The sequence below is a fragment of the Pollicipes pollicipes genome, unplaced genomic scaffold (genome assembly GCF_011947565.3).
Source record: "Pollicipes pollicipes isolate AB1234 unplaced genomic scaffold, Ppol_2.1 Scaffold_6052;HRSCAF=7182_pilon_pilon_pilon, whole genome shotgun sequence".
NCBI classification, from domain to species: domain Eukaryota; kingdom Metazoa; phylum Arthropoda; class Thecostraca; order Pollicipedomorpha; family Pollicipedidae; genus Pollicipes; species Pollicipes pollicipes.
Genome location: NW_023596805.1, coordinates 2,275,487 through 2,288,444, shown reverse-complemented (window position 1 = coordinate 2,288,444; position 12,958 = coordinate 2,275,487). Strand labels below are relative to the sequence as shown.

General features: G+C 48.3%; 1 protein-coding gene and 1 long non-coding RNA gene across 3 annotated transcripts; both read right to left on the bottom strand.

Annotated features, from left to right (window-relative positions):
• Positions 1-1,593: 1,593 nt before the first annotated feature.
• On the bottom strand, positions 1,594-5,257 carry LOC119104859 (uncharacterized). Of its 2 annotated transcripts, XR_005094997.1 has the most exons (6): positions 5,100-5,257; positions 4,518-4,648; positions 4,119-4,169; positions 3,348-3,482; positions 2,812-2,911; positions 1,594-2,528 (listed from the first exon to the last, which is right to left on the bottom strand). XR_005094997.1 is itself a non-coding variant. In XM_037228585.1 (3 exons), exons 1-3 carry the CDS (start codon positions 3,512-3,514, stop codon positions 2,256-2,258), a joined length of 540 nt encoding a protein of 179 aa, XP_037084480.1. In that variant the 5' UTR covers positions 3,515-3,822; the 3' UTR covers positions 1,594-2,255. The 2 variants fall into 2 exon arrangements, 1 of the variants encoding a protein (XP_037084480.1); XM_037228585.1 differs by lacking the exons at positions 4,119-4,169; positions 4,518-4,648; positions 5,100-5,257 and having other exon boundaries at positions 3,348-3,822.
• Positions 5,258-6,364: 1,107 nt separating this feature from the next.
• LOC119104858 (uncharacterized) lies at positions 6,365-11,160 on the bottom strand. The gene is made up of 6 exons (XR_005094996.1): positions 9,955-11,160; positions 9,556-9,656; positions 9,167-9,217; positions 8,572-8,706; positions 7,671-7,767; positions 6,365-7,454 (listed from the first exon to the last, which is right to left on the bottom strand). It is a non-coding gene; the product is annotated as an uncharacterized LOC119104858 (long non-coding RNA).
• Between the last annotated feature and the right edge of the window lie 1,798 nt (positions 11,161-12,958).

Here is a 12,958-nt window from a genome sequence, read left to right as displayed (position 1 = left end):
CAGCAGCGGCACCGGCAGCGGAGGTCGCGGCTGCCAAATGCTGATGCCTGAAAACAGCGGAAGCGGGAGGTGTGAGCTTTGAGCTAGTCTAACCTTAATGCGCAATCTAATTTGTCAGGAAGAAGGAAAGCGCACGCTGCACGTGTGCGCGAACGGTACCAATAAAAGGGAATGTTCCACATGTGAAGATACTGCAGCAAGCATCAGATCCGACAAAATAAGTTCACTTATAACCAGTGGTATATTTTAAGTGAAAAATACTGCTCTACAAGACACAATTTCTCTGTTAAGTAAATACGCTCCTTAAAATGTCATTGCTTGATTACGTCATCGTACCTGGCACAACACGGATTAAGAGCCAATTGACGACTCTCGTATCTGGAAATCGTGTTCACAAACGCCAGATATGAACGCTTCGACAATTCTGTTTTGGCTTTGATCGCCGCAGGGCTAATGGATTGGTAGGATTTGAATGATGCTGTATGGCGTCGTGGATACCCCAGTGCCCTTGAAATAGTCTCCCCGACATAGCCTGCACGTCTTCGTGGGCACGCAGCTCAGAAACCAGCGGGGTTTAGGTCTTAAGAAGGGCACGGCTGTGGACAGCACAGAATGATCTTCAATACGGTTATTTCAATTCAAAATCCACATAAATGTGGAGCACTCTTTGAGGATGCACGCTAAACTCACGACCAAAACAGCTTCTGCTTCAAGGACTTGTATTTTTCATTTATATTTATTTGCATCTCATTTGGCGAGTTCTTAGTTCTGTCTCATGCCTTCGGAGTCCTCTTTATCTCTGGACATCGGGTACAGCCGTATCCGGCTGCCACCTAAAGGCCAGGAAGGGTATTCGTTGCTTCTCCCGCTACGTTTTTGGGGGTTCGCCGACCCGGCATTCTCACTGTTTTGGCGTCCCATGTGTGCACTAGCCAGATGTCGCCCAACTTAACGCAGTAATTCTCATCACATCATCTGTAAATGCCACGCCGTGCAGTTCAAATGCCAGCGCAGTGTCATCATACGCTCCAAACTTAACACCGGTGTCGTCACATACATTTATTAAGTTGAGATGTGCACCGGGAGCGACTACAATCCATCCTTCCTGAGCACAACTTGGTCACCCGTCACGGCGAAGGCTGTCGGCATTACCAGTGCGACCAAGTATTCTTCTCCCCTGCGACACCGTCCTACAGCACTGCGCGTGAGGCAGGGTCCAGACCAAAGATGCCGTCTTTCACTTCAGATCTCTCTCATGGCACAGGAGAGGGCCTCTGTCTCGTCTAACAACACAAGAGCGCCCATGGCCATCGCATCACCTTCCAGCCATCACACTGTCGTATCCGAGCAAACAGATGGTCACCAAAAGGCCTCATTGCCGGCGTGACAGCGCATGCAGTACGTCAGCTCGCGGATTCATCTACACTGAGTCAATGAGCTGAACAGGAAGCAAGACGACGACCATCGAGATGCCCACAAAGCTGATAGGCAAGAACAGGGGCGGAACATCCGTTGTCGGGATTCAGTTTTCTTTTCAGAAAAAGGCTGAAGTCACCCGCCCCCCCCCCCCCCCACACACTTAAGAAAGCTGGCTAAATCTAGGAAGAAACAATATTACTGGCATATTTTGGAGAAGTTCTGGTCATTTTTTTCACTGATCAGCCACTAACTTAGTTTGCAAAACAACGCCCCTGATCCGTTGCTTACACCATTTGCGAAAACTCACATCTCTAACAAACTAAACAGATGCTCATTTGACTCAGCTAAGCTGTTTGTCAGAAAGGGCCAAACGATTCGTACGCAGTGCGTTAGTCCCTTGACCAATGCCTAAACATTTACTCAGGCCTGCGCGGCCAGATGCTGAAGAGATATGTCTGTCTTCAAGACGCGCGCCAATGCATTCCGAATAAGCAATCAGCCAAAGTGGTGCGCGAGGGTCGTGCTCTGCCTTAGCAAGCTGCACTGAGAGGTCAGTGCCATGATAGCGCAAACATGCATAAACACGGCGGAGTTCCTACAGACATGACCCTCAAGACAATACATGGGGGCACCGATGGCATACGTCCAACAGTCGCCCACGTTCTACGCATGACTAGGTACGTAGTTTGACGGAAAGCAAAGCGAAGCTGATCTACAGTCTTTTCCGAAACACGTTAACGCGGGGTGCGATCACATAAGTCATTGCATCACCATAAAGCCTAACTTAGCGAGTGACTTAGATTCATAGTGGTGCCAGATGGTTCACATTCGAGAGTTCATTGGTCGTCAAACTGGATGACTTCTGACGAGTTGTCTGATGAATCCACTCCTCGCACGATGAGGAGTTCACTGACGTCCGACTGGCACGCCTCCGACTTGACAGATTCTACAGCTAGCTGAATGTTCGCGGCTTCAGTGCCCTCCAGCTGCTGAGTTGGCGTGGAGTTGCTAGATGGCGCGTGTCGCTGCAGTCCGAGGGCCCTCCACGACGAGTTGATCTTAAAACGCACGTTTTTGAACTTGCATCGGAGTTTTTGCGTCACGAACGTCTACGAAATATGATCCGGCGATTACACGCAGTTCCCAAACTAGTGAATAGCAATGGCAATATCCCAAAATCCTGTCTAGAACGGTAGTGAACGAACGCCCAAACACGGGCGCCCAGGATTAATTAATAGGAGTAATGAAGCTTATGTTCACCAGCACGATGTCCATCATAGCATTCAGCTCGCTCAGAAGACATAAGGATCAGTCATAAAACCTCAACACCGACGTCGTCCAGAGTTAACATGCTTCCTAAACTAAATGCTATAATCGGGTGCGGATGCCTACCAGGCCTTGGAACGTTGTCATGCCCTCAAACAGATGAGGATACTCATCCATCACTCGGGCACTCATCTCGTGATACCATCGCTTCGGGTTCGCGGGCCGCCTGGAAAGGGGGGTGAAAACTTGTTAGGATACCGGAAAAGCAGGCATGACCCATGCCAGTGATATTATAACGCTATGTGAGAACCACACCGCGTTTTTGATAAAATAGAATGTCATATATCCTTGCGTGGTAACGGTATCGGTCCATAAGCACTTTTCAGACACTGACTTTCGCGCTGTTCCGGGAAAACCGCAGGTGGTTAAATCCGGTGCCATGCTCAAACTCCTGGCTTAATGTCTGCTGCTGGAAACACCGTGCGACCGCGTTTCTAATCCGTGTAGCGAACCTTGTGACGTCAATGGGCACACGTGTCGAAGAGAAGACACCTCAAACCAGTGTTTTCCACAGACGTGTTGGGTGCTTTGTGGCCGGACCGTCATCGTGTCCTCGGTCCGACATAATCAGTACACAAGGCGAACAATCGCCCGAGACGCACTGGGAAGTGGCCGAGAAGTATTGGTTGAAGATGGCGGACACCAGGTTGTTCCAGTCGCGCTGCTGGAACGGCATCCGATGCCGCAGCTTGCGCTGTATGACGTCATTGAACCAGTTGATGTTGAGGTCGACGCGCCTGCGCAGAAGAGCCGGACGCGGGCTTGTCATAAAAAAGACGCATCACCACTATGGGCCATCACCAATCTATAAGCTATAGGAACTTCACAGAACAACATGGGCTCAAACCGATTGACGATCCTTGGACATACCCTGAGGATCTATTCGTCACAGCTGCTGCATGTGACGGACACGTTATGAGTGACACTGAGTAGCAAACGCAACAGGTAGTTATCTGTCCGTTATACCAAAGAAAAAGTATTCTGGATGAACCAAAAATATCTAAGGCCCCTAGCATCCGCGTTTGCTGACGTCCGCAGTGTAAAATTTCGCGATAAGTTGAGAGGTTTCTCAATCTGGAAATCGTAGGCATTGGTGGACAGGATTCGACACAAGGCTATTTCGCCAAATTTGCGACTCCTGCAACTCGCACTGAAACCCACCACCTGACTCACGCGTATGTGGGTCCGCCCTGCCGAAGTGGCGAAGAGGTCATGTACTGAGTACGCTTCCCCTACGTTCAAATTCTGCATCTCAACATTACAATTTTCCCCAACACCCACTCCGATTTGTCGTAAGTACATCTTGCACAGGGAGTCAACCAAATAGCGAGTCAAACAAATAAATGGAGCATGGTGATGTTGACGGAACATACCAGTAAGCGCTCTTTTCTTCTTCCTCTTGGTACCTTGATAGTGCGGTTAATCTGTGGGTGCAGACAGGATGCCACACGAAAGCATGGCATTATTGATGACCTCATTTATCGCATTGGATATAATTACACAAACACCGCAAATAAAAAATATACCCTTACTACGTCGTAACGGTGATCAAGTTGACCCAAGCAATAGTCTGCAATCATTGTAGAAAGAGACGACTAAGCGACGCGGTACAACTTAAGCAACTGCATCTACCAATCCACAAAGGTGAAGCGAAAACAAATCCTTTACGCAAGTCGGTACTACACACACTTTTGTAAGTCGGCTCCGTTGAAATCCCGTCAAATTCCATATTCAATCCCGTCACATTCCATTCATATTCCCAACCCCGATACCTATCCTGGAGTATGGACGTCTGCGGAAACCGCGTCGCAGGACCCGGTCCGGGGGCCGCTGGGAGCCCGTCCACACCGGCAGGCACCGCCAGTGGGGGCGCCCAGGACGGAGAGGGCGGCCGGGGGCGTGGCTGCAAACGATCGATGATCAGGAAAAGTGATGGAAGGGGACTGACGACGACGGAAACGCGTGTATCGGCCGATGGTGAGCTCACATGGTTGTTATCTCCTGGGCGAATCGCCTGGCAGACACGTGTGTGTGTGTGTGTGTGTGTGTGTGTGTGTGTGTGTGTGTGTGTGTGTGTGTGTGTGTGTGTGTGTGTGTGTGTGTGTGTGTGTGTGTGTGTGTGTGTGTGTGTGTGTGTGTGTGCGTGTGCGTGTGCGTGTGCGTGTGCGTGTGCGTGTGCGTGTGCGTGTGCGTGTGCGTGTGCGTGTGCGTGTGCGTGTGCGTGTGCGTGTGCGTGTGCGTGTGTGTGTATGGAGCCACCGTTAACACCTTCACACCAGTCTCACCAAGAAGTCCAAAAAGTTAGCGTTATCAGCTTATGCATAGGGCCCCACACTGGGCGCCACTATACTTACAACTAATCGCCCGAGTGCTCCGGAAGTCGCTGGAGCTGCCAGGAGTATTGCGTTATCCGGAGAACTTTCCACGCTAGTTCCGCCAACTGACCATTTCCTTGACCCTGACGGCAAGGTATCTGATTAGTAGGAGTACAGGAGCCATCCTCAATACAACATGGGAGTCGTATCGGCTGGGCGAAGATGATCACTGATTATCCCAAATCCCATCGCTCGTTTATTGTCACGCTTTGTGAGAGGCGTCCGAGACTGGCGTAACTTTGCCAAATCAACCACGGTCCGAAACGAGTCGTTACGAGGCCAAACTTAGCCTCCCGGCTGGATTTATCCCGCGCGTCTGCCCTAGGTCATATTCTTTTTTGAGGTAGGTCGAGCCGCAAAGCTGGAAAAGCAATAGAGGACGGCAGACCCACAAACAGCATAAGGAGCTATTGATCTCAAGACACATCAGCTGTTGTCTCGCTTTCATCCCGCGCGGAGGTCACACATTCATTCTCATTGCGTTCTCATCTCATTCTCATTCCCGACTCACGGCGACGTAGCCCGCTGGCGGACCAGCGTGAACTATGCACTGCGATCGAAGTGTGTGCATTGACCTAATGTTACTTGATCACTTTCCTGAAACGGGAAAACATTCACAGGCCTCATCTTGCTTCGGGCATTAAGAATACGAAATTACCAAAAGTCATGGTGAAACCAAACAGTGTAATTGTGTTACGCTATAAGGGCTAGGTGAGATTGCGCGAGCAGGTAATACTGCCGTCCATAGCCAAGAAGGCCTGAGCACTCTTTTACCTATGGCCGCATAGGCCCCTTTGCCATTGGATGGCAGAATACGCCCCTCCAACCATTCTCAAACTTTATGAATGTTTTGCTGGTGGCATAGCAAGCAAATGACAAGGCCAAAACGTCATTTGGTAGCTCCGTTTCAGAGTCAATGATGCGCATAGCAAGATGGAAGTTTCCGATGAGGTGTTCACCCTCATACTCCCTTGAGCTTCCATTTTGTTTACTAGTGTATCAGAAGCAATTTTTCCCGCGAGGAACTTCACAGCTAACCGACTATATACCAGACACAAAACGGAAGTGCAGTTGGATCCCTTACGTGGATTGGGAGCTGAGCCCTACGGATAGCTACGCTACTCTCTACGGAGACTATGGGCGTATGTTGGAAGCATCATAAGCAGTTATATTTTATTCGCGCATCAATCAATGATTCGCGACCCGACTTATTCAGTTTTTGTGCACTGAATAGAAGTGTGGCTATGGGTGCAGATCTCACGCATGAGACGATTCCTATACATTACATTGTCTAAAAAGTTTCCTGGCAGTCGATGGCAACTTCTCAGGCGTCACTGGAAATTGCCAGTCGCCGCTGGCACGTGACAGTTCAGGTTCTCTTCGTGGCTGGTAAGTATTCATGCAGCGAAACTTTCCTGACAACGCACTTTGTATTCGACGCACAATTTGGCGGTGAGCTCCAACCTATTCTGTGGATAAACCGACCAGACTAAACAAGTGCATCACGTAATTTATAAATATGCATGGGAAAGGGCACCGAGGACACCCATACGTCAGTTTCACATGACACTTGACATCCATCTCCGGCAGGCTCTGACGACGAAGAGCCTGTGACGTGTTAGCTAACTGTTGCTCTTGATAACCGCACTCATGCGCACGTCAAGGACGCAATGACAAAGAATCCGCAAAGACGCAACGAGAAACGGCCAAAATGAACGAAAACCACGTGACAGACGGCTCCTTCGTGGCCACGGCGCGTTAACGTAACACGACAAGCGCAAAGAGCGTCATTCAAATCAGCACCACGTATGTGGCGACTTTCGTAGCCCTCGGCGTACCATGCAGTGTGGTTCATCTACCAATCGACGTTTGTAGAGCAAACATCGCGAGCATTTTCGGTCCGCAATCGTCCTTGAGCTGTCGTTCAGCTGCGGTGTGACCATGACGAGACAGCACCACAAACAGCCCATGGTTATCACTCTCGAGACACACTGCACCACGGTCGTGAGCTTCGATCAGGCCGTTTAAAAAAACAGTCACCACGTTGGATAACATCACCAAGAATTCCAGAGATCGATGGTGTAAATCCCCGCTCAAGAACCCGGCTGGCCCGTCACCAAGCCAACTAACACTGTTCAGTTTGTTCTTGGCCACCGACCGTCGTCTCCTTACGCGGCTTCATTCCTGCTGAGCAGGATCGAGACCAGCACCGAACCTCACAGGTCATTCTGGGGTCACCAGCCACAGTCTGGCTTCGGACCGTTCCCGTTCCCCGGAAAACGAACGGAAGCGGATGTTCTTGAACTTGTGGCGAAGCTTGGCCTTCATGAATCCCTGTGAAATCGGGCGCACGTCAACGATAAACGCAGGGATTGCATGGTAGGTAGACCTGGAAATCCAGTGAAATGCCTACATAGGGTGAAAGTTATAAATATGATATACGGTGAAGCACATTCTAGAAAAAAAGTCTATCCAGCATAGCTACCCAAAAATGTCCAACACCCTTAAGAACACCAGAGGTTAAACGGAAGTGGTCCAGAAACAGCTTACCACCGCAGAGGACGCCGACATCCCAGCGAAGATGTGCGGGTACTGATCTATGATGAGATCACTCATCTTAGTGTACCACGTCCTTGGTTGTGGTGATCTGGAAAGACAGACCATAATTTCGTAGTCGAACGATTGTAGTGTTGGACAAAAAAAGACACGAGCAGCTCGTGCATCGAAGAATTGCTAGGGATATATGATTTTGTTGCATCTGTTTGACAGGTAGGCACATTATCGCCCATTTTTCTCTCCCTGAACCATAGTTGTATGGCACAAGAGACAGCATGGCTGGCATGTATGACATGATATACATGTGTACATATCAGATCGATAAAGTAAATCTTGAACGGCTGAAAATACTACATGAAAAAATATTGAGCGGTCTTCAATCTTTAAATGAGAGGTCATGAGCTTGAGTTTGAAAACGAGAACTTTAAAACAATATGTTTGGATTTATCAGGCGGTTATTTTAGCACTTTTTCGTTCACGCAGGTCATGCAGAAGAAAAGGAAGCAATAAACAAATTTCACATTTTTTCTTCAGAAACAAGATTGTTATCGATATCACACTTAGAGAAAAAAGTACTAGCTATGTTTTCGCTCGGGAAATGTGTATCTAACCAACTCCATTTATTGCGTCCCAAAGCCAACCACGAAAATCAAATACATAGATCGTTAGATAGGTCAAGAGATAGATACGTTGCGCAACAAACTGATTTAACAACGGGGCGCCTATCCACGGGTTGCGTTAGCCTTACGGGCATGCTACCAGGTCTCTTGTCTTCAAGTTGCATACTACTGAAGGCTAACTAAAAGACGAACCCCACTGAAACGCAGAGAACGAACACCAATACACTGTGAAGTTTTTATCAATGGCATTAATCGCTGCCGAGAACGTGACGCACCCAGAGTAGCGGGAAATGTAGTAGTCGGTAATGTTGGACACCAAGCAGTGCCAGTCGTGCTGTTGCAATGGCTCATGTGCCGCGAGCTTGCGGCGCAAAAGGACGCTGAACCAGTCCATATCAAGGCGCACCTCCCTGTGCAGAGTCAAAAGCCGTTAGCGGAGATGGATCCGATACCCAATGACACAAATCCTCACGGGAATAATCCTACCATTTCGAACGAATAGAGCAGGACTCGGCCACATATTACACTGCGTGCGCATGGAACTGCCATGCGGGAGCTATCATCACAACCATACCACAAATTGTTAGAGAATGCAGAATTCCCCTCATCCTAGCAGTCGTTATAGGCCCCGCTATGTCTACACCACCAGCAAACTCGACATATATATCTAGCACCGGCCCGGTGAAACCCCGCATACACATTCGCCATCACTAGAGCTGTTAAGGCGGATATCCAATATTGATCTGTAACGCACAAACCATATTTTCCAGAGAGAAAGTGAACCAGCTGCAGTCATGACTGTACTGTGAGTTCACTGTTTTTCTCTAGGACAACGGAATTTTAGGAGCTTGACTATGAAGAACCACTCACCAATCCTCGCCTCCTCTATGAGCTGCCACGTTGCTCCGTGAAGCTACTAGTCTGCGAAGGTCAGCATAAGAGATCTCAATTTGTTGCGAAAATTGCATCATGAACATTTGCGTGGGCAGACGGTAATACCAACGCAGCAGAGTCCCATGACAACATAGTATAACACAATAGTGTAAGCTACAACATAGTATAACCTCGGTATAACATCTGCGGCAGTTGTAGCATCTTTGCATTGGAAAATAACACAGAGGAAGGGTTAACCGAAATCATGGACCACAATCGTCTTGCTTGGCAACTTGAGCAACACACGTCGCTTACTTCTATAGGCGAATGTTCGCTAACATGCCGCTCATTATTACTACCAGCACGGTGCTGCAATCGGTCATCACCCGTCTGAGCGGAAATCTCTTGGTGCGTTTTGCGGCTGTCCAGGACGCTGAGTGCCGTACGAGGATATCAACAGTCGGGGAGGTCCGCTGGGTCCTTCCAGCTGGAAGACACATGCGTGGAAGTAAGGTTAGCGGCGGTCACCGCAGACATCCATCGCAGAAGTCAACATCAACTCCGCTGAAGCCACACACTACAAACCACTGAAACCGCCAGGGACGTATTACGGTTATCAAAACAACCATCAGATATGCTGGACAGCTGCTGAACCCCAAATAGATTGCAAGAGGGTAGTATCTTCATGCTCTTCGGCAACACGTGGACACCTTACTACACTCGCTTGCAAAACAATGCGTACCAGCCTGTTGTGCAGGGTACCCTACATTGGACACATTACTTACTGTGCCGTCAACGGGGGGCTCGTCTGCTGATCTCAGAACCCGAGCATCTCTGGCTGAAGTTGCGTTGATCACGACCCCTGTAAAATGAGTACGTGGATTGAAAAAGACCGCCAGACTGTCCGAAATGCTGTGTCGGGTTTCATCCTGGTTTGATTACTCCTGCGTCATCTCGTAGAAAATAAAGTCCACTAACGTTTGAAATATTGCTTTTTACCGTGCATGTCTCCCCTGGGCAGTGAAAAGAAAGGACCAAAGCATGACAAAACAGGGTAATCTGACCGTAGTTTAGGTTTGGGCCAAATCATGCATGGTCAGGCTGGAAACAAGATAATTTACATAAAGCAATACTCAACTTTTAGGGCATGCCATCTGCTAATTTCCATGCAGCTGATAAAAGCGTCCCTGAGCATCAACTGGAAACACCCGTTCGCCAACCAAACGTAGCCTAGTCACGCATTACCATGCTTGCTACCTCGGTATGATTTGTCTGATCACTCCTATCGCATAAGCGAGAGGCAAATAACCATAAATATCGCCTGCTTTTTGGAAATGGCGAGGACTAGCAAGGTGCCTTAATATATACATGCTATAGGCCACCGTCATGTTTGTCTCGCTCCTGCCATCTTCGGGGCGTGTTACTGTTGACGAGTAAGACACATGGCATTGATTACGCGTAATGTTCTGCACTCCTAAATAATGCTGCTCTCTGTCATAAGCGCGTGAGTTTCGTTAGCAGGCACAGTGTTTTCGACAACACCTTTGAACACCACCGAAGCCTTGATGGTAAACCAGCTGTTGTGTTTTTCGACTGTTGCAAGCTTATGCGCTCACTTTGACTGGATTTCCCTCATATCTCATCACACCAGTCGTAATCTATCAACACGTTGCAAACTATTATCATGGCGTACTTTCAGAAGAGAGAAGCACGGAATTACGACCTTTTGATCGCCGTAGTACATTCAATATGCACAAATCAACTTAGTTCGACCGTCCAATCTTACTTTTCAATTATTAAGAATCAGACATCACATAAAAACGACGTGGCTGATGGTAAAAGCATGCCTCCTGACCCTCGTGCTTACACTACGCGATTAAAGAATGCGTAAACTCACAGTTTCCTCTATAAAACTGGGTCCATCTCGCAGCGCTAATCATACATGCACCGCCGTTTTGCCTCCCAGCATTTGTATTTCTATTTGTATGCGCTTGAAGTCCGTCCACGCTTTAATTTTTAGGGTCTTCGGTTCGTTACGACGTTCGGAAGGTTTGGGTCGTCGACACAATGAGGTCGAATACTAGAATGCGTACGAAATCGAAATGTGAATCTATAAATGTGTTAATATTAAGCAAACTAATGTACCAAACGCAAAGTACGCATTCAAAAGATGAATTAAAACAACTTGCAAGCACATCGGGCTCGCATTGACATGCAAGGACCATACACACATGGACGAGAACTAACACAGGTCATCAGAAAGGGTCAAAAATCCAGATGGACGACCTAACAGTTGCTTTTGAAATGCTGGTTTATAATCCCATTACAGATGAAGACATAGTAATGGTCAGAGGTAGGCGGTCCTAAGTCGCCGCGACATGGCAAAAGAGAACACGTTTGGTGGCGTCCAGTCGGCACCTGGGCGGGCGGAGACACACTGACATAGGACAGCGCCTCTCTTTTCGTGCAAGAGGAAGGTGGCCAAAAAAGAGGCCCGACAGTGGGAATCGATTCCTAGCATCTCAGTGCATATATTCTGTTAGCACATCCCACTTCTTCGCCAAGGTATCAATGCGGGACAATCCCAAAGATTTAAGCCGTTGTTGAAACTAAGTGACAGTGGGGTGATGTATCACTCACACGGCTGGAAAGTAAACATTTCGGCGTAAAATTACGTTTGCGTATCAAACGCAACACAACCAACAGCGCACAATACATCAGCAAACATCCTGCTTGGAACGAAGCCTTACGGTGCAAGCATATTCTGGATTTTGTTTGCGATGTTTGTTGTTGTCATTGCTGATGCAAGTGAACGTCAAATTCCTTAGAAATGAGGCAGCGGCCTGAAGAACGAGATGGAGCTGCACAAGGTGTGATAACCGCGAGGTACCACCCATCTCAAGGGTGCGCACCGCGGAGAAGTTAAAGTGAGATCGAACGACTCGTCCATATATTTCATTCGCCTCCCATCACGCGTCTTCTGCGTGTTTGTAAACATGTCATGTCCACGGAGCTTTTACATCCGCGACTTTTCAAGCTGTCTTCCCTAGACGAGACGAGGCATAAATCGCTCATCTCGCTATCGTAGGGTGTAGTCTGATACGTTTGCCATTAAAAGGCTCTGGTTACTTAACCTCATTTTTCAGGCAAAACCATTTAGGAAAGGCGTTGTTACACCTATACTGAGCCCTTTCGTTCGTTTAAGCCAATCACTGCGTCGGAATAGCAGCCGAAAGCAAGACAAAGGACATGCAGTCGTAACTTTGGATAGGGTCAATAATGTCATGTCAGGCGGGTAGAGGATGAGTCTTGCTTTCAAAACACCCATTCGAACCCACTTGACACTGCATTATATTTTTCTATATTTTATATTTCGCTTCGCTTTATATTTCGCTTCCCCTAGACCAACCAGAAGGAGATTGGCAAACGAATGCGACAAAAAGCAAACCGCGAAACAATGCCAGCGACAGAATCGATTGCTACCCAAAACTAGTATGCCTACCACGTTGAGGCGCTAACACGGTCTAGCGTCTTGCCACCGACAAACGTCACAAACCCAACGATATGTCACGCCGCAGTCCACATGAGCTGATTCAGGACACCGCGGATCTCGAAAAAAATTGGTCAGATCCATTCGAGACCTGATCACTCAAGACACGCGCACCTTTTTGCTGAGCGCTTTCGCGTATCGAAGCAAAATGAGGACGCACTATGAGCGCATCACCACTCACGACGCACCAGGCCAACTGGCGCCGTGCAAAATAAAGCGCAAAACACGAGGTATCACTG